The sequence below is a fragment of the Echeneis naucrates genome, chromosome 14 (assembly GCF_900963305.1).
Source record: "Echeneis naucrates chromosome 14, fEcheNa1.1, whole genome shotgun sequence".
Lineage (NCBI taxonomy): Eukaryota > Metazoa > Chordata > Actinopteri > Carangiformes > Echeneidae > Echeneis > Echeneis naucrates.
In genome coordinates this window covers 13929700-13954353 of record NC_042524.1, presented here as the reverse complement: position 1 = coordinate 13954353, position 24654 = coordinate 13929700, and the positions used below count along the sequence as shown (strand labels likewise).

At 39.8% G+C, this 24654-nt stretch overlaps 2 protein-coding genes across 2 annotated transcripts; one reads left to right on the top strand and one right to left on the bottom strand.

The window, feature by feature from the left end:
• Positions 1–2247: 2247 nt before the first annotated feature.
• On the bottom strand, positions 2248–13181 carry tbc1d8b (TBC1 domain family member 8B). Its single transcript, XM_029518639.1, has 21 exons — positions 13055–13181; positions 10984–11094; positions 10611–10729; positions 10120–10345; positions 9419–9659; positions 8807–9014; positions 8516–8683; positions 8235–8396; positions 7838–7988; positions 7438–7652; positions 6764–6881; positions 6281–6566; positions 6024–6153; positions 5845–5943; positions 5694–5762; positions 5342–5582; positions 5190–5255; positions 3160–3252; positions 2955–3002; positions 2777–2874; positions 2248–2676 (listed from the first exon to the last, which is right to left on the bottom strand). Exons 1-21 carry the CDS (start codon positions 13179–13181, stop codon positions 2248–2250), a joined length of 3405 nt encoding a protein of 1134 aa, XP_029374499.1.
• Positions 13182–15700: 2519 nt separating this feature from the next.
• On the top strand, positions 15701–21366 carry radx (RPA1 related single stranded DNA binding protein). The gene is made up of 16 exons (XM_029520107.1): positions 15701–16016; positions 16262–16787; positions 17340–17482; positions 17595–17787; positions 18148–18256; positions 18482–18582; positions 18702–18821; positions 18907–19002; positions 19085–19252; positions 19495–19652; positions 19735–19835; positions 19979–20026; positions 20108–20217; positions 20313–20549; positions 20693–20875; positions 21011–21366. Exons 1-16 carry the CDS (start codon positions 15924–15926, stop codon positions 21145–21147), a joined length of 2523 nt encoding a protein of 840 aa, XP_029375967.1. The 5' UTR covers positions 15701–15923; the 3' UTR covers positions 21148–21366.
• The last annotated feature ends 3288 nt before the right edge of the window (positions 21367–24654 follow it).

The following is a 24654-nucleotide window of genomic DNA, read 5'->3' as shown; positions in this document are numbered from 1 at the left end:
TAAGCTGCAGGTGAAGAGTCATACTGAAATCTTCAGACCACAGTGGGGATGATTGATGTAAATAATTGAAATGAAGCTGCTGTTGTGAAAGACTACACTATGATCTGTTACTTCACTGCCTCAATCCTGTTTCATTATGGCTTTAGATTCTGAAACAAAGTCACTGATTGAGCTTTGGACTTAAGGAGTAACAGGAGAGATGAAGAGATGACATGACATACATATATATATATATATATATATATATACTGAAAGGACTATGTACAACTCCCTTCTATTACATACACTATGTCAATTAACCCAACAACTGCACAATGAAATACATTTCAGATTGGTCCTTATGGTTTGAGTGAAAAAATAAGTAGTTTGTTAAGAAAATAGCAACAAAAATGCAGCAAATGGCAATTAAAAATATACCAAACAGAGAATTGCACTTGCACTTAACAAGCTTCTACAGCACATTTCCCTGACACAAGCAGAGATCTAGCTTGATAAATAGATCTAAAGATTGAGATACAAAGCTCTATAAATTTGTGAATTTGGCCCCTGGAGATAAAACGCTGTGGCTAAAGCCATCATTACCTTTTGAAATACAACACTTCTGTCATTTGACTGACATGCAGGCATTTATCTACAGCTGGCGAATCTCAAGCAACTATGTTTTCACTGAGACAGAAACAAAAACAAAGAAAAGAAGCAGAATAATAAGCAAAATACTGTAAGTCAAACTGGCTTCCTGTGGCGGGTACCAAGTCTTTGCTCTTTGTTGAAGGCTAGCATAATGTGGCAAATCCTGTAACTATGCTACACATGCTCTATATTTATGGTACAGACAAGATGTAGGCGTTACACAACTCAGTCATATACTTTATATTTCCCAGGTCCAAAATATATCCCTTTGTCTCCCTTTTATTTTACACAAATTTGCACCCTGAGATTTGAGAAAACAAAATGTCCTTCAAAAGGTTAAAGTTGTGTCCACAATAGTCCACTAACTTGTGTGTATATATATATGTATATATACACATTTTCAATAGAAGCTTCATAGATACAATAATCAAACGACCATTGAGCTGACATCTATGTACACCTGCACTAGAGCATAACATCTTACATTTACAGTAAGACAGACAGAAGCAAACAGTAGATCTATACGTTGCACTGTGAAGAACACAGCACATATCCTAGATAATTTCAGAGGACGACACAGGTGGACTCTCTGCAGCAGTGTGGTGTTCATACTAAGTTACCACGACAGGTCATAGTTTCAAGTCTGATACGCTTTAAGCGGTGCTATTATAATGTTGCTGTGTGTGCTGCCGTTGGAGGACAGAGACAGATGAGTGTGCTGTGGTGGTATGGCATTCTCGCATGTTATTGCAAATGCATTATGCCATAATTGAATCTTCTATGCTCTCGATCAGATGTATCTGCCTTCAATCCCTCTTCACTCAGCTCTCTAAAATCGGTCTATGGCTTCCGAGAACAACATTACGGCCTGACCTCACTCACTTTGTCAGTTTATTCAGTGTCTGTATCAGAGGAAAAGCTGGTGTTTCTCACAATAAATCTGACATTTACAGCATAGACTGAAATCTGAGGACAAGTTAGCATTTACAGAGTGTTTCAATTTACAGCAGTGACTAGTTATCTGAAATATACACCAAATATCCAGATAGACTCTCAGCCACCTTGTCTAAGTTATTTGGTACGGAAGTGGACTTCAGCATAAAATCAGAGACAGCAGGAAGGACAAAGTCTCCTGGCATGAATCTGAATACATGGCCCTGGTACAATAGAAAACTATAGCATCTCTGCTCCATGGTATATAGGAGGAACAATATTTTAAACAACAGTTTAAATGCGGTGAATATGAGGCTACATGAGAATGAATTTCATCATTGAGTTTGAAAATGCATAATTAGAGTTGAGGAACATTAACCTACAATGCCTCAGCAATGATGATCATCATAAAAATGCACTGAAGGTGTTTGTCAGTGGACTCTTACAATAGTATTTTAAATGTCTTTAAGATGCTGTGCCTCATCCAAGCCACACACCCACACACACACACACACACACACACAGCATCATAGATTTTGCCTCCTCTTCATTTATGAGACCACCTCACTAGCAATCTGACTGCCACCCTCATCAAAACCAATAGTCCTATCCAGGAGAAGTGAAAATTCATGGTGACATCTAGATTTGGATCAGGAGAAAGTATCAATTCTCAAGTGTATCATTTCACTTATTTGCCTTTAGTTTTAGCTGGGCAACCTTAGCTTGCCCCAGTTTGGTCTGAATGTCAACTGGCCTTTCAAAGAAGCTAACTATTGCCGGCTCATTGAGAAGTGAAGCCAGGACCTGCTCGAACGAAAATGACCACTGCACCTCTGGGATGTCAGGACCTGTGTCCTGAATGTTGTGGGAGCTGGAGGTGTCAGAGCTCTCTGGGGTGCTAGAGGCTTCTTCAGTTGAAGACTCCTCTGCAGCAGAGGGGCTGGCGAGCTTTGCAAAGTCAGGCGGGCTGCTTGGCTCCTGCAGCCTCCTTCCCACCTCCTCCATCCTCAGGAGGAGGCTGGTCACATGGGCCACAGCTCGATACAGAGATTCTTCTTCTGGATCGCCATGAAAAATATTGTACAAGGTCTTGGAGAACTGGATGAACTGAGTCTGGGACAGAAAAAAAATAAGCATGTGTTCATATAATCTCGACAAGTTCTATCTTTTTTTCCCCCACTTCAGTCGGTAAATATAACACAGATTAGCCCACCTGGTTGATACGCGGTAGGTCCTTAATAGTTTCCTCTTTCTTAAGGATCTCATTTTGCCATTGTTTCAGGTAGGCCTGCAGGTCCACCTTTCCTCTACCTGCCAGTTTTATATGAAAACTGTAATCACACTAAATTAAAACAACTCAGTAATTTTCTTAGATTCAGGTGTAATAATACCTCTTTCAGGGCTCTTCCTTATCACTCCGTCTTCTGGAAGATCAAACGCTAAAAAGGAGAAGCAAAGTGTGACCAAGCTGTAAAATGAAAAGCCTTCAGAAGAAAACATGCACTCAAAAAGTAATTTTCACTACATTTAAGTGGAAAAGGGGAAAGGTGAAATTGGAAAATTTGAGTTTTAAGAGAAAAGAGTAAAGAGGCTAACCAGTCAGTCTACTCAAATGAGAAGAGTCTTCAGTCACTGGAATAAAGTGCTGGATTCTTTGTTCCTTTGAGTGCAAAGGACTACCTGTAAAAGCTGGAAGATGCTGTCTGTGAGCACACTGAGATGAAACACCAAGAGGCAGGTGATGGAGAATCCACATGAATAATGCAAATTCAATTGGTTAAAGAATTGGATTAAAGTAAACACAGATGAGCATGTACAGAGAGTTATCAGTTTATTATCTTATTTATCTGCTGTTGCAGCAGCAGAGCGTACCTGTGAAGGTTATAATGTGGACTTTTTATCTTTTTTTGATCCAACATGATTTTTGGGTTATACTGCAGTTAGCAGAGGTGTTATATTGAGGCGTTAACATTTTTATTAACTTCCACGCATTACAGAGGCTAATAAACTAGTAACTCCTTGTTATGCACAGCATTATTGCATTTATATGAAGATATATTCATACATATTCTATGCAGAGAAAATCATTTTGGAAAAAAAGTTTTTTGTGGTAAAATCTGATTTCTATCTGTATCTTTTTAATTCCTCACTCTACCATTATTGAGGATGTACAATACCTCAGCACTCCAACCCCCAATACTGACTGTGTGTGCACGCATGAATGGTATTCGACATGCCTGGATTAAAGAGTTATTCTCACAAGCCTGCAGTTTCATTACATTTGCTTCATGTGATAGCAGAGTCTGACCACGGTGTGTGTTTGGGCTAAGAGATTTGCAGACTCTCTGCCGTAAATAGCCACTGATTTCATTTCTTTGATGAATGCAGTGTTTGGCCCTCTTCCAGTTGCTCCCCTTACACACTCATACTCTTTGATGTGGGCTCTCACTCCGCCCCTGAGGGCTGAGGACTCTTTTCTGTGGAATCAGCTAAGTGTTTGAGGGTTTTGGTTACGTTTTTCAGCCCTAAAACTCAAGAGACTTTGGGGAAGATGTTAGAATGGCAAAGGACTCACTTACATTAAAAAAGTACAGAAGAAAGAATATTGGAAATTTGCAAAGGCATTTCCTTTTAATTTCAAACAAACTTGGCACTAATCAGTGCTGGACACATGTAGGTGTCTGTCCAAGGATGGCAGGATTTTGTCCTCAAATATGGTGATTTTCATCAATCTGTAGGTACAGAATGACTTCTCAGCGCAGGAGTAAAAATCCAACGTTAGGGCTGACATTACTCTGGGGCAGCGTCTGCCATCTTATTTGGACTATGACACCCAGATGGGACCTGTCCTTGGTGCTGAATCAACATGCACTCCCTGTTATACATAGAACAAGATTCTATGCTTGTTCACTGGCTCGACACATCACAAACGGTGACTCAGTTATATTCTGGTGCTAAGCTGTCAGCTGTAATTTGAGTGCTCTTCCACATCTCAGATCGTCTGTGGTGAATATAGCCCACTGCAAAATGCCCTCACAGCTAACACCCATCATTGCCATGGCAAAGGTCTCTCAGCCAGAGCTAACTAGTCTTATCCTTGCCCTTGAGCATGGACTGCCACATCATGCAGAGAAGAGACACGTTCAAGGACATTGTCTTCCCCAAGGCGGTGTCCTCACTCGACAAACACAACAGAGTTATGGACTGGATTACTGAAATGACAGCCCATATATTTTCAGGTCAGAAACACTGACTGATGTAAGTGTCTGACCTTGGTTTTTACTTGAGGCTGCCTCTGTATGTCTGCTGCTGTCATGTTATAGCTCTCATGTGACAGTCTAAGATAAAAACTGGAGACCGTACAGGATCTTCAATGAAAGCATTTGCTTTACTTGAACTTTGAACTGGCAAGTCGACCATCACTGTCGATAACTGCGAAGGAAATGGGTCAGAGGTTGAAGCTACACACACTTACACATTCCTGTTTTGTAGTTCACAAGAGACGGATGTCACTAACAGGTTAGAGGTTAAAGTAGTGAAATGAAAATGTTTAAAAAAAAAAAAAATATTAAATTTAAGTTCAATTTCAATTTGCTGCTGCTGGTCTCATCACGTTTGTCACTCACCTGGGGGCAGGTGCAACTTGAAGAGGAATTTCAGCTTATTTGTGAAAGATCCATAGTACAAAGTATCTGTAGGAGAAGAAATATCCTGTTACAGTTGTGAGGGCAGTGATGTTCACAGATGTTAGTGGAGAGCAGAGAGTAAGTGAAATTACCAAGGGCACAGCAGAACTCTTTGAAGTTAATGAGACCATCTTGGTTTTCATCTATCAGACGGAAGACCCAGAGAGAGAGGGTGCTCTTGGTGGCGCAGAAAGTCCAGGGCTCCAGTAGGGTGAAGAGCACACTGAACTGTTGAAAACCCAACTGGTATTGTTCCAAATAGGCCAGGCTGGGGTCATGATGGAGGAGAGCTGGACTCTGCATTGTCCAATAGCAGGAGCGGAAATGCTGCCTCTGAACGAACAAACAAAACTAATTGAAATATGTTCTTTTTTTCCCCCCATTAGTGCTCCTGTCATTTTTGGACAATGCCACTGACGATACTGTATTATATTTTTTACTTACTTTGAACAAATTATAAAGCTCATCGAGGTGCGAGGCATTGAATTTCACTTCTTGGGACACCACCCGAATCTGAAAATAATTTTAAATTAATCTTTAATGTCACAGTAAGAATGCAATTACACAAATGACTTTAAAATTGACGGTCACTTACAACATTTTGTTTGGTTGTATCCTCCAGTGTCTGTATCACACACAGTTTGTTTCTCTTCCGTGAACTCTCAACTTCCTCTAAACGAATGTTTCCATATTTCTATTAATACAGAAAGGAATGAAATCACCCACCACAGTAAAATCAGAGACTGAAACTGATACTGGAATATTTTTCAATACCTCATAGGCCTCTCGGATCAGTTCACTGATGTCTACATTCAAGTGAGATGCTTTATCATTATTGCCCACTGAGGCTTGTTGCACTGTTGGAGGCAATGGACTGTCTTTATTTGTCACACTGTCAAAGAATCTAAAAAAAACAAAAAAACAAAAAACCAAAACAAATCCCATTATAGATATTAGAGATAGAGGTACATTAACTTGAAGGGTAATAATGTTTTAAATATGTCAATCCTGCTCTGCTTTTGTTGACTGACTTGTTGAGGATGGTGACAGCCTCTGCGTCATCATGGCAGCTGATCAGAGCCTCCATGTTGTAGTCCAGCACAGCTAGGCCGAGCTGCAGAATTGCTTTTATGCCGTCATAGAAAAAGCAATCGACCACATTGACAGCACTCTCTATAGGCAGGACACTGATGAAAAGAGTGAGAAACCAGGACAAGGACACGGATGAGAAGAAACTCAGGTCTGTCATGTGCTCCACCAACTGGGGGAGGTTTTCTCGAATCAGATCCTCGAACACTGCCTGGTCAACCAGTGCACCTGAAAAAAGTTGGACATAAACACAGTAATAAATAAATAAATAAATAAAATAGGGAATGCGTGGACACAAGAAAGGTGTAAGACACAAAACTCAAGTATTTAAATTAGTTCTTTAAATGATTGAAGAGATTATTCTATGCCCCCAATTACCAGCAGAAACATTTTTTCAGAACTGCATTCTTTATTTCCCTTCTCACCAATAATTCGACGGTTAAAGTAATCCGGTAGCATCCTCTCACAGACGGCCACTAAGAGCCAGAAGGCCTCTTCTTCTTTTGCGTAGAGCAGGAGAACGGAGGTGAGAATGTTCATGGCCTGAGCAGGAGTAAAAGACACTGTCAAAAATTACATAATTTCGACTTGTAAGATTACCTGCAAAAAAGAGGCCAGTATAAAGATGTATGTGTACCATTTGAATTTGTCAGCTCCATTTTGAAAATAATTTTAATGGTTTTAGATCATCTGCGGCTTTTTCTAAAACACTGCAGCCGCTTTTTCAAAGCTCTTGGCCTTTCTTAAAAATAGCCTCTGCTTTTCAGGCTTGCTGCACAATGTTACAAAATGTCTGAGACAAGGAGAAAGGGGTTTCAAGTCTGGATCATAACCATCACCTTATCCGTTATTGTCAAAATCACAAAGGGCTAATAAAGAATAATAAACCATAATAAAGGATAGTTAAATATAATAAAGTTTATTAATTGATACATTCATATAAATCACCAATCACCTTGGTAGTAATTGTGGCTTTGTGAGCATGTTTTCCAGATTCACATTTTCTGTGATTAGGATGACCCTCCCTGCATTTTACTTGCAGCCTTTAAAAACTGTCAATTAGGACTTTTCTTGCTAAAGAACTCATCAATACCACTACCTGACAGTATCCAATTTTTGGGTTCCTGTAGGCATAGGCTGTAAGGACTCGGCGCAGAGCTGAGATTCCTGTGTCACTCTGAAATGCAGGATGCTCTGGCAGAGAGCGGTGCAAGTCTCTTTCTATCTCATCTGTAGCCAGAGTGCTTGTGCCCAGAGACTGTTCAACCAGCTCAGTGTAATAGCCGGGGTGAGTGGCCATGTCGTTCACAGCTCCTGCAGAGGCAAACACTGTCAGTCTAAAAACAGATGCAGCAATGAGCTCACACAAACATTTTAACTTAATTATTTATGTTGCGTGAGCACTCAAATACATGACACTAGAAAAACAAATCACTTTCCCTGCGTATCATTTATGACTGTGCACAACATGAAAAAATCCACATAAGATGTGTTAATACCTGAAAAAAGCATCCACAGCTCTCCCCTCAACGCCTCAGGAACACCCCGAACAATCAGGTCTCGTGTCTTCCTGGTGAAGAACATGCTTGTGCCTCGTCCATATTCAGAGAAATGAATGTTCCAAGACTGCTCCTTCATCTTTTCTTTCAGCTGTCCAACACACAGATTGAGCTGTTACTGAAAATGCTCTGCAACACGTATTTCAGCTTCATGTCCACCACTGACTTAATTGGAGAGCCACCCATACACATCCCCGTCCTGCAGCCCATAAATATATAATGGCCCGTTACAATTACACGAAACAAGTCCAGTAACACTTTATCTGTGACAGCAGTGTTTTCTACAAAATGCTGCTGAAGAGAGGATGCTGGGTTTGAAAAGAACATTGGTATTTACCATTTTGGGGTCAAGGTTTTCAACATCCTGGGGGTGGAAAACAGTCATGAGAGCTTCTGTGCTGACAGCCTTACTGCTGTCTTTCTGTCCGACCATCAGAGTTACATCCTCTGGATTGTCCTCGAAGTGGTTGATGAGGGACTGGCATTCGCCTCGTATGGCCTTGGAGATAAAGACATTTTTCATTGTAAGAAACCACAAGAGTGCCTATAGAAGAATAAACAGCAAAGATAACATAAAGACTAAAATGGTATGAATAAGGTTCACTTAAAACATGTTACCTCTGTTGAAGCCGAGTGCTGAGGACTGGCACTAATGCCACACCTGCTGCGAATTGTGTTGGCAAGTCGCTGGTAGTCACGCACCTCAGAGAAACGCAGTGCCCTCTTGCCACGCACACACACTGTTAACGCCCTGCTGCTGGAGTCGGGCTTTTCAACACTAACAATCTAGTAGAAAGAAAAGTTGGCAGAGCAGACGGTTGCTTTTGAAATTTTCTGCTATTCATCAGCATACAAGAAGCAGTCCGTATTATTGATAAGCTCTTTTTTTTTTTCACAAATCCACTTCACCTCTCGCATTGGAATGATGATATGGCATTGGCTTCCATCCTGACTGGCAAAACACAGGTAGTTCTCAGAAAGACAGATCTTGCCAAGTGTGTTAAAATGGCTGAAGGGCACCCACAGGAAGCTCTCATGCACCTCTAACAGGTTTTCCTCTTTCGGAAGCCTGAAAAATGTCCGGAACTGTGCACTCTTTGCGTGAGCTTCAAGGCCTCTGGGGATGGCGTAAAAAAAGGAATACAGTGTCATCCCATTAAAGAGCATCCTTCAACCAGCCATACTTTAATACTCAGTTTAAATATTGATTTAAATTGTATATATATATAATAATGATAAATTATATTTTCAAAATTACAAATTATGTACTAGTACTTAAATTTCAAAGCAAATGCTTGAACATGTAGTAAAAATGGTAAGTATACAACTACAATAGGTTACTCTTAAAACATAACGCCAGTGTTGTGTTGTGTTACCTACCTGACACTGGAGATAGGTTAAAACAAACACAAATGTTATGTGACTCAAGTCTGACTTTATGTTTGTATTCTGATTCTTGCACTTGACAACCAGCCCTGACAGGATCTTGTAAAGCTGCTCAGAGTAGCAGACTGAGCGTACCTCTTGGTAATTTGTAGGGGGTCAGAGAGCGCTGGCTCCCCCTTGAAGGCCTCTTTGTCAAAAAGACGCTTGATGGAATAATCAGCCAGCTGTTCCATGATAACGAAGGTTTCATTGAGGTGCAGCAGCATAGAGAAATAGTGATCCTCCCCATGAGCCAGGACATGGATGCTCTCAGTCAGAATAACGTTAGTAGTTTTCTCCAGCCTCCAGATCTCATCCCAGGAGATTACCAGTTTCACTGCAGAGTCATGAAAACGAAGGAAATTTATGGCAGCGATTAAGACTCACAGACACAAGGACAGTAAAAGTGAATGGATGGGTAAATAGGCGCTCTGAATATTGTATAATTCAGTTTTTATCTAGCAATGTCCAATTTTTCAATAATTAAAATACCTGAATTTCATTGCTGTAACAGAACACTTTATGATGATATTAAAAAGCACTACTAATATTAGCCTCCCTATTTTTATAAGTTTGTCGCCTCTATGGGGCTCATTATAATGACTATCTCACAATCATATGAGCTGTCATTACCAAGAGCTATTTGATAATGAACAAAAATGTTCCTTTCAGACTGAAAAGGCTCACTGTGGCGACCATTAGGAACTGCCCGGAACTGTCTCTGTTACCAGTTATCAACATTATGAAGATGAATGAAAGGCAGGACATGTTAATAACCAGTAAAGAAATTGGCTCACCCTCAGCTCCCAGTAGATACGAATAGAAGCACAGAAAATTAGTGCTGAGGTAGAGCCAGCCCTGGCAGGGCACTTTGCCTTTCCAATAGCTGCATGAGTAATACGTGACCAGCTTTTCCTCTGGTGGCAGTTCAAACCACTTCTCAAACCTCAGGAGGGCTTCTCTGAACTTCTCTGGATCATCCTCCAGCACCAGTGACGTCTTACCTTCCTCAGCAATTAGACCCTGCAGATTCAGAGTGATACTTGCCTCATGCATCATTTTCATCAAAGCTGTTGTAATAATATTTCTATAGGAACAATATAACCATTTTACTATCATGATTATTATCATCATCACATTGTTATTTTTATAAATGTGTCTAACATATTTTTACATTATTATCTATATTTGCAGCTTGTTATGCTGCCCCACAGACAGCCCTAATTATGAAATATAGTGTTGAAAATGTAGCTGTATGTTAAAAAAAGGATATTCTTATTGGTCTTACTCTGATCTTGCCCTGTACAAAACTGGTGATGTCTTCACTGGAGTCAAAAACTGAGAGTGTCCTCATGATGTTCTGCTGCAGCCAATCCCAGTGCTGGACAATCTCCTCTTTGGTGACACCTGACCCAATGTCATGAGTGAGAAAAATTACACAAACATGGAACATGCTTTCATTATTGGAATATCGTGTTCTTTGTTTTGCTTTTAAACTCTAAAAAGAAGGGACTTACTGTCAAGTCACAATTAAACCTGAATCTAAGAAGACTCGCTTAATTGGGATTCGGACAGAAATTTGTTCAACTTCAGTATATGAAGATTGCGTGCTACTTCTGTGTGGCCCTTTTAAATATTTGTCAGAAAATACAGTGACATACCACATGCTATTGACCAGTACACTTGTGAGTCTGGCGTGTGGTGAAGAATACGATAGGGAGCAACTTTGGATGTGGAGTCCAGCACAGTATCCAGAGTTCCCACAAGGAGGCCTGCAATGTAGAGCACACTGCTTTTTAACCAAGACTCCTGCTCCACATTCATCAGAGAAAAGACAAACATCAGATTCATAGATGATCAACAAATATAACATTTTTTATGACCGATTAATCAGAATTAATCTGCTGTTTTGATGGTTTGACAGCATCACAGAATATAAATTGCAGACTGTCTCTTCACAGTCACATTGACAGAGGGAAGGAATGAGCCACCCAAGCGCATATTGGAGCCACACGACTAAAATTAGCAATATCTGTTACCTGTACAACTTCTCCCTCCATAAATAATTAACAAGGTCGCAGTGAAACTGTTCTCATGCTCTGCATCAGCTTTATACTGGCCTGTCTGCTGAACATAGATTGGCTCCCCTTGCTCTACTAGTGGGCTGCAAACTACTCCGGGCTTAAAAAAAAAAAGAGAACAGCATTCTCATAATTTATGTTCGCATCTGTTCGGAACAACATTGCGCAGCAGAGGATAAGCTTATACAAACAGAAGATATTTCAGACACAAGAGGCTCTTGTGTTGAAGGCTTGAAGTGTAGCATGCTATGTACCATCAAGTAGTATTTAACTACCACTATAATTAAACCAGCCAGAAAGCCTGCAGCTGGAACACCATTTATATCATTACTTATCTTTTACCTTAAGGCTGTTGCAGTGTGGCATATGGTTAGAAACTCTGAAGCCGTGCAGTCATTAGTCATGTATTAGCATTTTATACTGTCAGGTGACAATGGCTTGTAAAGAATATCATGCAGGTTTTTTTTTCGGGGCAATTGGACTTAGAACAATTAAATAGTGCAAATAATAAAAATAGATACATATGAAATTTTGATATGAAGACAGTAGAATTTGATCAAACAAAAACAAAACCTAATACATAATTATTCCCATGGAGTGGAGCAATCATCGTTTCCTCATATCCTCCTGGTCAGCCAGTCAGGACGTGTTTTTGCAGATATTTCACATTTAAAGCACGAAAAGAGGGAAAGCTGTTATGCCTGCTCTACCATGGGGTTAGGGTTAGGGTTAGGGTGCTCTACCATGCATCTTGGAGGGGTGGAGTGATAAGATGGATAATTACATTGTTAAATAAGTTCATCATCAGACAACTAATCAATGATCACTTTTGTATTTACTAAACTTTTAAGCAATTTGTCAATGTCAACAATATATTTACTTTTGGCTTTTAAAATGTGAGTACATTTAACCATAAACACATAACCAAAACAACTGCAAGCCTAATGTAAAAAAAAAAAAGATACAACATTTCATTTTGGCAAAGCTTTAGCATATCCTCAGTGACAGCTCCACTAAGCTTCAGCGCCCCACAAAGTCTGTGACACATTTATTGCCCAGGGAGCAGATACTGACAAATACACTGACATTACAAATTCAAGTGCTTTATTTATGTCCTGTGGGAGAAGATGCTGCAAATATCCTCAAACTGGATGGACAGTTTCAAAAGCTTTGGCTTTCCATGAGGAGATAAAGTATGATTATTCGCGATTTTGAATTTGCTGTTGTCAGCTGGAAAAGCTAAACATTGGATCACAGGTCGGACAGAACCTGCCTCCTATGTGATCTCCTTTTTCAGGGCTGAGCTGTAACAGAGCCTGACAAACGCCATGTGTGCAAGGCGATGTGTCGAAACGCAGTCAAGTCAAAGAGAGCGTCTCTGCAGACTGCGACCAGCCGATCAGCTGATCAGCTGATGTTTCTAACATCTGGCTCTTTTTCTACCTGTTGCGGCTTTTGGACGTGTGGGCTAAAAGCAGCAGCCGCCCTTTCCGCGGTGGACCAGACACAAGCTAAACAAACATATGGCGAGGTAAGTGGCCCAGGACTTGCTGTGTGTGTATGTACACGGTTCAGTGAAACCAGAGAGGCTAAAGGCTAAAGGCTAAAGGCTAAAAGCCCGAGGGGACGGCAGCACGACCGCCAACGTTACCTGTCAACCCGCCGCCACCTTCCCCGTAGCCTCGTCTCCGCTGCAGGACGAAATACTCGTTATCATTCTCGGTGACCCACAATTTGAAGGCGTTTTTCAGCAGAATCTCTTCGGGTTTGAGCCACATCGTTCAAATGTCATGGAGTTATCTACCTAAACCAGCTGTCATGTCACGGTTTTCGGCGACGCGGCCCCGACACGGACCCGTGGACATTTGTTTGTGTCCGAATCCCTCCCTTCCCACGTCGACAAGAAAAGCTGCCAAAGTTGCAAGGGATCATGGGATTGTAGTTTCTGACGAGGAGGCGGTCCTTAGAGAAGCATTCACTGAGAAGAGCTGTTTTGTGAATGAAACGGGGGTAAAATAATGAATAACTGGTGACATACTTTCTATCGTATTTGTTGATAATTAATTCATTATTCGAACGACATTCATTCATTTTTGATCAAGTCTTTATTGCGACTACATTTCCAGTTTTCTTTTTCATTTACATATTTATTATGTTTTTATCTTGGCTACATAATATATTGGTGATCTTTTAGATTAAACGAATGTCCATATTTACTCTGTGTTCATATTGTGTATGTGGTGTGTGTTACAATTATCTTGCTTTTTTAAAATTCCAGTTATTGTGCTCATGAAGTCCAGTTTTCTTGACGTCTAAACATTGGAGAACAGTCCATTATCAGCCACAGCCGTTTTATTTAAACGTATTTAACTTTTGAAAATGATTCTAGGAAAACGTGAAAATCAAGGAAATTAAAGTAAACTAAGTTCAGTTACGGAGTTAGGAAGCAAAACTTCATCACAAGATAGTGGACAAAAGTTATGTTAATTGAGGTAAGAGCTGAACTGCTGCAAAAATGAAACACAGTGATGAAATAATTTACTGACGGGTGAAACTGCCTCATGAAAAAAAAAAAAAAAAAAAAACACGAGTTGACTCACTCGACAGGATGTTGTAACTAGTTTTGGAGGAATTAAGATCCCTGTTATTTTCGCACAGATTCATAACGTCAACAGGATTGTTGTTTGTATGGTACATTGTGCCACAAGAGTTTTATTTTAGACAGATTCTGATGTTTGGTCTGTAAGGCCTGTAGCTGGCTCTCCAGGCTGAGGTTAGGAATCTGTATGAGCCAGAAAAGTTCTCCCTTAAGAAATGAATTTCTTCATGAGCCCTGTTTTGCACAAGACAGTACTTTCATGATGATATAGAAAGGATCTTGCACAAACTGCTTCCTCAGTGTTAAAATATGAGTTTGGCATGATCGGTGGTAAATGATAGGTACAGCATATAAATCTTGTTCTGTCTTTCACTTAGCAAGCAAACGTTTTATCGGTGTGTGAGCTGGGTGAATGGATTGTGAACTCTACTTGAATAAAGAGTATTTGGCTTCTGGGTGCTTTAGCTCCATCTAGTGACGTTTATATTCTATCAACGCGGTTTACTCACAGGGTGTGTAAAAAGTATGACACTATATAATAATCCATTAGATACCAAACATTATACATTTATAAATGCATTCTCAACTTATCCTGTCAATTTTGAGGCCGTTGATCTTGTAAAAGTGAATGTACAAGAAAAACCAACTAGGTCTTGGCAGAAAAACTCAGTGAAAGCATTAATAAAATCACTTGTTTTGTTCCTGTGAGTGATATACTGTAAATTATTATTATTAGACAATTGCAACTTAAGTCATTGTGAGTAGCATATACGCATTGGAGCTGCTGGAGATGTTTGGTACTATGTTGAAGTTTCATAGATTCAGTTTCATATAAGCCAACAGGAATATTCTTTTTAAAAAAAGAGGGGGGCTCCTGAGAGATCTCAAGAATTTTTTTTTTTCTTTTGCACATTTTCTTTATGTTCCCCACAGAGTTAAGGAAATTAGACATTACATGTACTAGTGTGGAAACCTATAAATTCCCATTACTACTAACTACTTCATGTATTAGCTGTATGAAAGCGATCTAATTGCATGTAAAGTTGATAAATATTGTTGTTGAATTAAAAAAAGCTGTTTTTATTTCCATTGCCAATCAACATGTCATTTTTTTGTAGCCATGATATGAAAATGTTTTCACATCCTGTTCTGAGCCCACAATAAACCAAACAACCAGCTCCATCAATCAGCTGACGTCCTTACGTCACTTTTAGCCGTCGCTTTGATGACGTTACATCAAGTCCACCATCCTACAGAGGAGTGTGAAAGTCAAAAAGGCAGGAAGTCCAATAAGAAGAGAAGAAATTATATTGACATGGTTAAGGCTGGGACACTGTGCATTAAATAAAACACTGAAAGTAATGGGTGAACGCCAAACAGGATTGTGCGAGGGATGTCAGGAGGAGGAGTCTGTGGAAGGTGCAGTAAATATGAGACGCAGAGTGGCAATGAGGAATAGTATATGAGGAACAGAATATTAAAAATGGTATTAAAAATGGTGGACAGAGCACAGGGCTCTACTAAAGGGTTGGAGGACACTAGGGGTGTATGATGGAGAGTAGACAAAGAGTATGAGTAGGGTTTTTATTTTATTTATTTTTTGTCTTTCCGTTCTGGGGAGCAAGAAAGTAAGCTTACAGTCTGACCCACACTCCGGAGCAGAAGGTGGCGGTAATGCGCCATCGAGCTGGATGCCAACCGCCGTAAAACATGAAGAAGAAGCCCACCATCCGCTGCTAAGCGGGGGATTTTAAAATTGGAAATTGCAGTGGACATTACCTGCGAGTTTTAAGCCGCAGTGAATTTGTATGACTCGTATCGTCAGTAATAAACAAACAAACAAACAAAAGAAACATATTCAGGGAGTTTCGTGTTTTTTTTTCACAGTTTTTAACGCACGCTAAAGCAGTGACGCAATCAAATGGCACCGCGCTGTTTGTTTTTTGAACCAACCGTGACTGTTACTTCTGTTACCTTGCAGGCTTTTATCACTGGAAACTGGAAAACAGTCCAAGTACGTATTTAATTGTTTAGTAGGGGTTGCTGGGTCTTACATTTGATCTGATAAGACAGGTTTTCTGTAAAATTAAACGCGGGAAGAAAGAAGTTGGTTATTTAGCCAACAAGCTAACATGGTACTCTTGAGAGCGGTCCAGTTTGTCTAACGGGACACCGGTCCGGTAAAATCCTGCAATGGGGGACACCTCGTCATGCTCTTCCTGTCCGGTGTCCGGTCTTTCTCGGGTTTCCTTTCTGCAGAGGACGCTTGAGCGTTTATCGTCCACACAGAGTCTGAAGCTCACAGCTGAGGAGAGCGCTCCTGTCGCTGTCATCGCGCTTCAGAGGTACCTGTCGGAGCAAGGCGATGGGCAGCAGATCGACACCTTCACCTACGACGTGACCGTCACCGATGGGGTCTGGAGAGCCAAGTGCTTCCTCGACCCCGGTCTGAATCACCTGGTGCGGACAAACACCCTGAGGACCGGGACAGAAATTAGCATTGTGCAGTGCTCTTTTGTTTACAACGAGAGGAGACTGGGACATGGCTACATTTGCATTGAAAAGCTCAGCTGTGGTGCGGAGACGTCCGCCGTGCTGTCCCGTGTGAATGACGTCGCTTGCCTGCCTATGCTGGTTAAGCACGGCATGGAAAGGAGTGTGGTGCTGCAAAGCGATGTTCCTCTGCAGGTGGGCCGCAAACATTACCTATCTCTGTGGAACAACGACGACCCAGAGGGAGACATCTGGACATCAGGATCTCCCTCATCTGACACTGTGCTGGACGGTGAGACGCTGACCCCGACCCCCCCCCCACGTCACACACAGGTCAATGAAATCTGCACCACTGAACCTTTTTGTAAATAGTGTTGAGCAAATATAATATCCCATTGCGTTTGGCCCATTTTTCTTTCCTCTTAGAGGATGGCAGTTGCTGAGGTCAAACACACAAGACTATTTTATACTATTTACATAGCTGCAACTAAAAGTTATTTTCATGATCTCTTTTGAAATAAAAAGCCAACCACAACTACTCAGAACCCATGGTGATGTCTTTAAACTTTTCTCTGAATCTCAGTGGAGGAATTCTTGAAGGCTAGTTGCATAATTAATTGCCTAAACTGCAGATGAAAGAAATGCTTTTTTTTGTTTGTTTGTTAGTTTTTTTTACAAAAACACATTTACTAAATTTGCCTCTATGTTAATTCCAGCTAATGCCTCTCCTGAGCAAATAATTATTTTCCTTAAATAAATAAGTAACTTAAATGAATTGGCTTTTACTGCTTGTGGTGCAACAATAACCTTGATGATTTGTTATCTGCAATGTCTTATTTTCAAGTGTCCAAGATTACCCTTCTGAGTAGTCTGGAGTCATCATTTAGAAACTCATGGAAACCTTTGCCTCTCCTTGTGAAGATAATACACAAATCCAGGTTACGATATTATGGGAAGTTTGCACTCAAGATTGATTACCCCTACCAGGTAAGCCTGAACCTGCAGAAATCAGTAGATGGAATTTTAGCATTAGGATTTCTTTTGCTGTGACAGAATCCGGTTGGCTCGTATTTCACCACATATTCACATCCCGTTGCAGGCATATTTTGAAGTTGCTGACCAGAGTGGCACAATGTCTCTTGTGCTCTGGAATGAACTCTGTCCAGAGTTTTACCACCAAATGACCGTAGGCTCAGTGCTGTACCTTCAAAATTACTCCCTGAAGCAGAGTTATTCAAGCCGATCACGCCCACAAATGGATCATCACAGAATGAAGAACTTTAACTCTGTAGGTATGGACATAACCACTGATCATAGTCCTAAATTGTGTGGCATTTTCATTTTAATTCCGACAAGAAAAACCTCAAATGCTGTGTTACAATGCATAACATTCTCATAACTTGATAGCAGTTACTTGTTTGTACTTGAATACTCAAAAGTAGCAGATACCTGCAGTTGTTTTTTAATTTTGCTTACTAGTGAGTGAATATTTGGACCAGGTTTTACACTACCTGGAAAATAAAAGGAAAATTTCTGATGTTCTGAAAACTGTTAATGAAAAGCTTTGACTAGTTGCATCCTGTCTTATCCCAGTGTACTAACAGTTATACCTTACACTCTATTCTGGTTTCTGTATATGTATTTTTTCCAAGAAATCTGCCTGAACCCTCGCAATCCAACTTCAGTTATCACTGTAGTGTCACCAAAGAGCGTGCTGCCTCAATGGGGGTTGCCAGAGGTTTCCTACCACTTCATCACCAGGTAAATTTGTGAATTGGTATTTTATCATCACTCTGCACTTCATCACGCTATCTGTCTTCCTGTAATGCTTCAGATTTATACAAATGTGGAAGGCATTTGGTTTAGCTATTATTCTGTCTAAATAGTAAATACTTGCTGCACCATGTATTATTTATTTTATTAATAAAATTGATTAAAAAAAAAAAAAAAAACAGCTTCATATGATGGTATGTATATGTCTTACAGGTCTGAGTTGGAAAGTTTAGCCAACAATTTTGCCTGTGATATTATTGGTTTGGTAACGTATGTTGGTCGTGTTGAAAGAGTCAGGAGTAAAGGGAACAAGGGTGAGAAATGTTCATTTATATATTCAATATAAATAATTTCTGACTGAGGATTGAAGGAAAGCTGCAAAATATAATAAATTTTTTTATAAAATTATTGATTGACCATTCTCGCCTTTAAGGTCCAGAAAAGTACTGGACCTATCGTTGGGTCCATGCAGTGGATGGGACATCTGACCAGCCTTTTATCCTGGAGATTTTTTCGTCTTCCCAGCCAGAAATCTTCTCTTCTATTTGCCCCAGTAAGTCAGCTGCCTCACATCATGTCTGATAAATCTGTTGTCAGATATGAGAGCACCTTCACTTAATTCAGCATCTCTTCCACAGTGACCTACCTGGTTTGCACTCAAATGAGGGTTTGTCAGGTGGAAGGCTCACTGCCCTACCTCACAAGCAGCTGTGAGACAGAAACATTCATCACAGGTTAGTGATGAGAAGCTAAACATGGCAACGCTGCTGGTCACTTCAGTAGGAGATAGCTGTATGTTATTCGTGTCCACAACAGGCTATCACAAAGGTCAGCCTTATGTGAGTGACCCCAGAGTGAAGAGTTTCATCCAATGGACCAAGACTCTGAAGGACAACGTCGTCCTCAAGAAGACTGCAGTCGGTGGCCATTATATCTACCCTCGTCCCCCCAAGATGTTCACACAGTCAATGGTAGATGCATCAGGTAAGGGAAAAGACGGACGGCTGACGGGCCTAATGCTGTGCAGTGCTCTACCCTGTCTTTATACACAGCTGCAGGAAGTTCAACTGTTTACACTGTAGATGTTTTTCTTTTAAGCCAATAACACTCGGTGTTAAGGGTACAGTACATTCTGCATTTGAAATTCAGTATCTGGCAGTAAAAGTAATAGTGTTTAGAGCAGTTTTAACTTTTGTTGTTTTGAAACCTTTACGCTTTGTCTTCAGCTCAACTTCCCCTGGTTGCTGCCTCTGACCTGAAGAGGGAGTTAGAGACCCTGCAATATAGGGAGCATAAAAAATTTGCAATTCAAGGACAGATCACAGCGGTACAGTTCAGGAAAACCCTGAAGACCACAGAGTCCAAAGGGACAGAAGTGAGAGAGGTGAAAGACATTTCAAAGAACTTTTCTGATAACGTAACCTTTAAATAAATTAAATCAGGGTAGACCAATTGGTTTCTTGCAGGTTCCAGATGTTTCAGCTGAGCACATTGTGATCAACACTTTAACATCCCCATCTGCTGAGGAAATCCCAGCAAGCAGAGGAAAAAGAAGAATTGAAGTGAGGTATAGTTTCAGCCATGACTACCAGATTTCTGAGCATGATGTTTTATCGATGCTCGTACATCAATATCTGCACTTTGAGAACAATGCATCTCTTCAACTCTACTTTTAATTAATGCATTGTAACATGCCAATATATTCTTCAGAAAATCCAGGCAGTCCTCCTTGAATCGCAGTGACGTGCCATCAAAAAGGTACCTAAGGTTCAGCTGATTGTATTCATCATTAAACCACACCAACAGTTCTCTGTTCTCAGTTTATCTCTGCTCCCACAGAAAGGCTGGGCATAAAAGTACAGAGGAAGAGCAAGAGCAGGATGAAAGAGAATGTGATTCTGAGTCTGAGGATGTAGAACATAGTCTGGAATTGCAAAATCCAAATCAAGGTGAATTACCTGAGCTACACTTTCATTGTGTGCATCTCATGTCCTCTGATACACTCTGGATTCCTGTTGAAGTATTTCTGTCGATTTCCCACCAGACTCTGATGTTTTTTCTTGGGAAAGCAAGAGTTGGTCAAAGCAGAGAGAAGAAGTGTCTGAACATTTGTGTCAAGGTGGTCTATACACAGACAGCATCTCTCAGAGATTCACATTTGATGCCAAGAACGTCCTCCTGCAGTGGAGCAACCTCCAGCCAATGCGATGGATGCCGGGGGAATCCACTGAGACCATCCCCCCGGTGGTTTGTGCAGGATACTACCAAGTCACAATATTAGGTAATGCAGATTTACTCTGATCTGTGGTGGCCATAGCTGTCTTCTTGTGTTTAAAAAAAAAAAAACTAACACAACAAAATCTGCGTCTGTATTCATTTACCACTGATTACTTGTGTGTTATCACATTTTCATCCTCCCCACAGGCATAAATAAGCAGATAGCTGTTGATGCTGCATACTTTCCTGTTGTGAGTGCTGATGAGCCCAGAGCTGTGGGTCTCCCTCAGGATCCCCACGGCAACACAATGATGTCCTGCCTTTCATCAGGCTTCCTCTGCCCTCTTAGCGACACAGCTAATCACAGTGATGCAACTCTTCCTGAGTCAGGTAGCCACCACACTGCTCAACATATTCAGAAAGAACTCACTGAGACACATGCTTTTTCACAACAAATACATCGAATCATATTAAGGACAATTGCAACACGCGACTCTGATGTTGGAATGTGAAATGTCTTTTCAGAGGAGATCTTGGCAACTGCTAGTGAGCTGGAGGACACACACGTCGTGTGCATTTTGGATCTTTGTCATCTGGGTGGAGATAAGGTGGAAGTTCTGATCACCAAGGTGTACCGAGTGGCTGAGGTTTCTCTAGACTAGGACAGTTTAGTTTAATTTTGTGGGAGTAGCTTGTGATCAGCATGCACAAATCCCGTCTTTACTCATTTATATTTAGACAGAGGGAATAGAGACCAAACCACCCTGTTTTAGACCAAAGTCCAATTTGATATACTAGTACAAACCTAATACTTTAGAGTGTGCGCTTTTATATGCTGAATATACTGAAATATGTGAAATTAAATATTTTTACCATTTGTCTTCAGCTGTATATTTATCATCGCTGACACATGATGCTAAGATATGAACTCAGCTAACTAAAAAACTGCAAATTTCCAATCTAACCAGGAAATCTTCACTGCAGACTTTTGAGAAATGTATGGTGCTATTAGTAGCTTTCAGTCAAAGGGGTTTGTGTACAGACATCAAACCTTTTTCCTCCACTGTACTATGGGCTTCTCAGTCTTTTTCGTATTTAGATTTTGGTCTGTTTTGCTGAAGTAAAAATACAACTTTTTGCATTAAGAAACCACAGCTGAGAAACACTCTTGTACATAAATAAATTTCTAAGTAAACAGTTTGCTCAGAATAACAATACATATGTTTAAAAATATTTATTTTCAAATGTTTCACAATATCCACTTTGATTTATAAATAATTCAATATAGCAGAATTAATATCAAGATATTTTAGAATGTAAACTTAATTTGTTAATTTCTTTTAAAACAATATTAACAATATTTTAAAGCTTATTTTGATGGTAAATACAGAAAAAACAAGCCATACAAGTGACTGTGCAACACCAACTTGGACGCAAACAAAAGCCTCACCTCCTCTAATAAGACACTTCATTATCTGTTAAAAAATTACTTTAATTTTAAAATCATTTACCATACATATGTATTCTATTAGACATATAAAATAAACAACTATATAGTCTAAACCTTTTTTTGTTTTTACATTCTATTATACAGTATATTCATTGTTTCTGCACTGAAACAAAAGAGATGGCTGTGTACCAGGTTAGTTTTGTTCATGTCCTGGCAATTCTTACACAGAAAGCAACGCTCTGACCCCACATTGGAGTCAGTCAATCTCTTACAAATCAGAATAGCATTACAAGTTAAATGTGATTAAAATCACTTGCCTTCAAAAACATTGACACTGAATGGAAAACTCCATGAAGAAGAAAAGCATTCTGAAAGTTGAAGGAAAAAATAAAAATGAAGGCAGGACAACTGCTGTTGGGGAGATCATTTTAACTAAACCACAAAAAAAAGTTTGATTATTTACAGTGACCTATGTGAAGCAATACACACCTTTGTGGGGGGGGTTGTGAAGAATGACTGATTTGTCTGAAGCAAAAATACTTTAGGGCTGAGCCAACAGCTGGAGCACAATACATGAACTATCACATCATTCAATCACAGTGGAGTTTAATGAGCAGAATTCCCCAGAACCACCTTTACAAGGCAAGTAATATGATAACAGTTATTCTGTATACAGGCATGGACTAAAGTCTGAAATGTCTTAATGGAAAACAACCTCACAGAAATTTTAATACCACTGAAAGGTAGACAAATTTTCCAAAATGTCTTAAGATTTTAGTTGAAATAATTATTGAAGGGGAGATAGAAATATAGTTGTCTATGGCACTTTTGAGTCTTTTGTGGGTACTCACGTCACCGTTTCTGCACGTGGACGTGCGGTGATGCATAAAGTGGGACTGAGACTTCCTTCCCTCATCTAAAGTAATATTTGCGCTTTGAATTGAAACTATAAACTTAAAAAAAAAAAAACAAACAGTCAGTTTTGTCTGCTGTTGTTGTTACTATCAGGGAGCACACAGCTGGAGATCTGTTTCTGTCTGATGGAAACTCTACTTGTATGTGAAATCTTGCTTGACAGGAACATACGGGTCCAGATTCTTTATTTAACTTTCATTGTTATGGTGAAGGTGTCACCCTTTACTCCAGAATTTCTGTGTCTTGTGATAATATTTCGTCTAATGTTTGGGAGAAGTTATAACTGCAGCACATTCCCATGCAGACAAAGTCCTGTGTAATCACTGTGACCGAAGTCTTCAGTAGACACATGCTGAACCAGAATATCAATGTCTGAAGGAATGTTAGGACATTTCATTAGAAAAATACTTCCATATAATTTACATGGTACAGTGGCTTATTATACAACTCTATATACATTGTACATCTCTTCTGAAACATTTAAAACAGTATAAATTAACATTCTTTTTTTTTTTTTTCCAAATTGACATTGCACATAGGAAAGTGTAAAACGGCACTGAACATACATGCTGAAAATATTCTGATAGTGGAGTCCTGTTGTCCAATATGAACAGCACCAGTCCTTCAATGAGTACAGCTGAGGTGGCTGAGACCAGACAGTCATATAGAGCATTATTATAGGCTGATTTGAATAAAGTGTAGCACAAGTTCCACAATGAGAACATCAGGAGACAACACGTTTTTTTCCATGTTGAATCCTCTGGGAACGACTGTGTAGCAACTGAATTTAAGGGTAGAAGATTTTCAGATGTTGGAATCTGGCCGATAGTTCCCGCACAGTCTACTGTTACAAGCAGTGTGTGATCGTCGTTACTAAAAGAGGAGATCAACATTTTCTTCCTGTTTATCGTCCAACTGCCAGTCTGGCTTCACTAATACACTCCAGACTTCTTTCTGTAACTGTAATTTTGGTTTTCTCATATCGTGCAATTCAAATTAACTGTTGCATGATTGCTGATTAGAAGTCGAACGTGTGGCAGGAAGATTTTCAAAGTAACAAACTGTTTCTCAACAAATAATGAGCCAAAAGATTGTCAGAGAAAATGTTACAACCACCACAGCAGGAAAAGAACAAGATTGTAACATCTTATAATGATAGGATTTGAGCAATTTTCAGATATTGAATAAACAATATTTGATATTTAAAAAGAAGAATTTAGAGTTTGTCTTATGGCTGCAGCTATTATATAAAATAGCCCATTAATGGTTCCAAGGTAAATTAAATATCTGATAGCATTATTTTTCCAATGAGATCACATTCATTGTAGCAATCACTGTAATATTTAGCCCATCTGCTCATGCTTAAAGCCTTAGTGTCGTGACTCTGCAGGTACTCAAAGCAAACAAATGACCAGACCTGAATAAACAGTAACACTGTTCAGAGAGATCCACTCAACAGGCATCATCTCCTCTAAATCACTGCCTCTGAGGTAACTGAATCACCAGACCAGCACCCCTGCAAAAGTGTCTCGCTGTAACTGTGCTATGGGAATTACGCTTTCATTTAACTGTGATGGGCTTCGATCAGCAGTGACCTTTTCATATTTCAATGAACAAATAAAATCAATTATAATTTTGTGTAAAACAAAACAAAAAAGATAACTAGTTTCTTATCCCATATACAGTTATATATATATTTGTGTAATAAATAACCATGAAATGATTTCAGTAGGGATCTGGTAAATAATGAAATGAATCTTATTAGATACTATCATTACAGAAAGTGTTCAAGAGGAGTTTGGAC

Coding starts and splice junctions, on each gene's coding strand:
- tbc1d8b (XM_029518639.1), bottom strand. CDS start 13,181: ATGTGGCTCAAACCCGAAGAGATTCTGCTGAAAAACGCCTTCAAATTG. Junction 7,653..7,837: donor GCTGTGGATGCTTTTTTCAG/GTATTAACACAT, acceptor TTGCCTCTGCAG/GAGCTGTGAACGACATGGCC. Junction 6,567..6,763: donor CTTTAACCGTCGAATTATTG/GTGAGAAGGGAA, acceptor AACTTTTTTCAG/GTGCACTGGTTGACCAGGCA.
- radx (XM_029520107.1), top strand. CDS start 15,924: ATGGCACCGCGCTGTTTGTTTTTTGAACCAACCGTGACTGTTACTTCT. Junction 17,483..17,594: donor AGATTGATTACCCCTACCAG/GTAAGCCTGAAC, acceptor ATCCCGTTGCAG/GCATATTTTGAAGTTGCTGA. Junction 18,822..18,906: donor CTTCTCTTCTATTTGCCCCA/GTAAGTCAGCTG, acceptor TCTCTTCCACAG/TGACCTACCTGGTTTGCACT.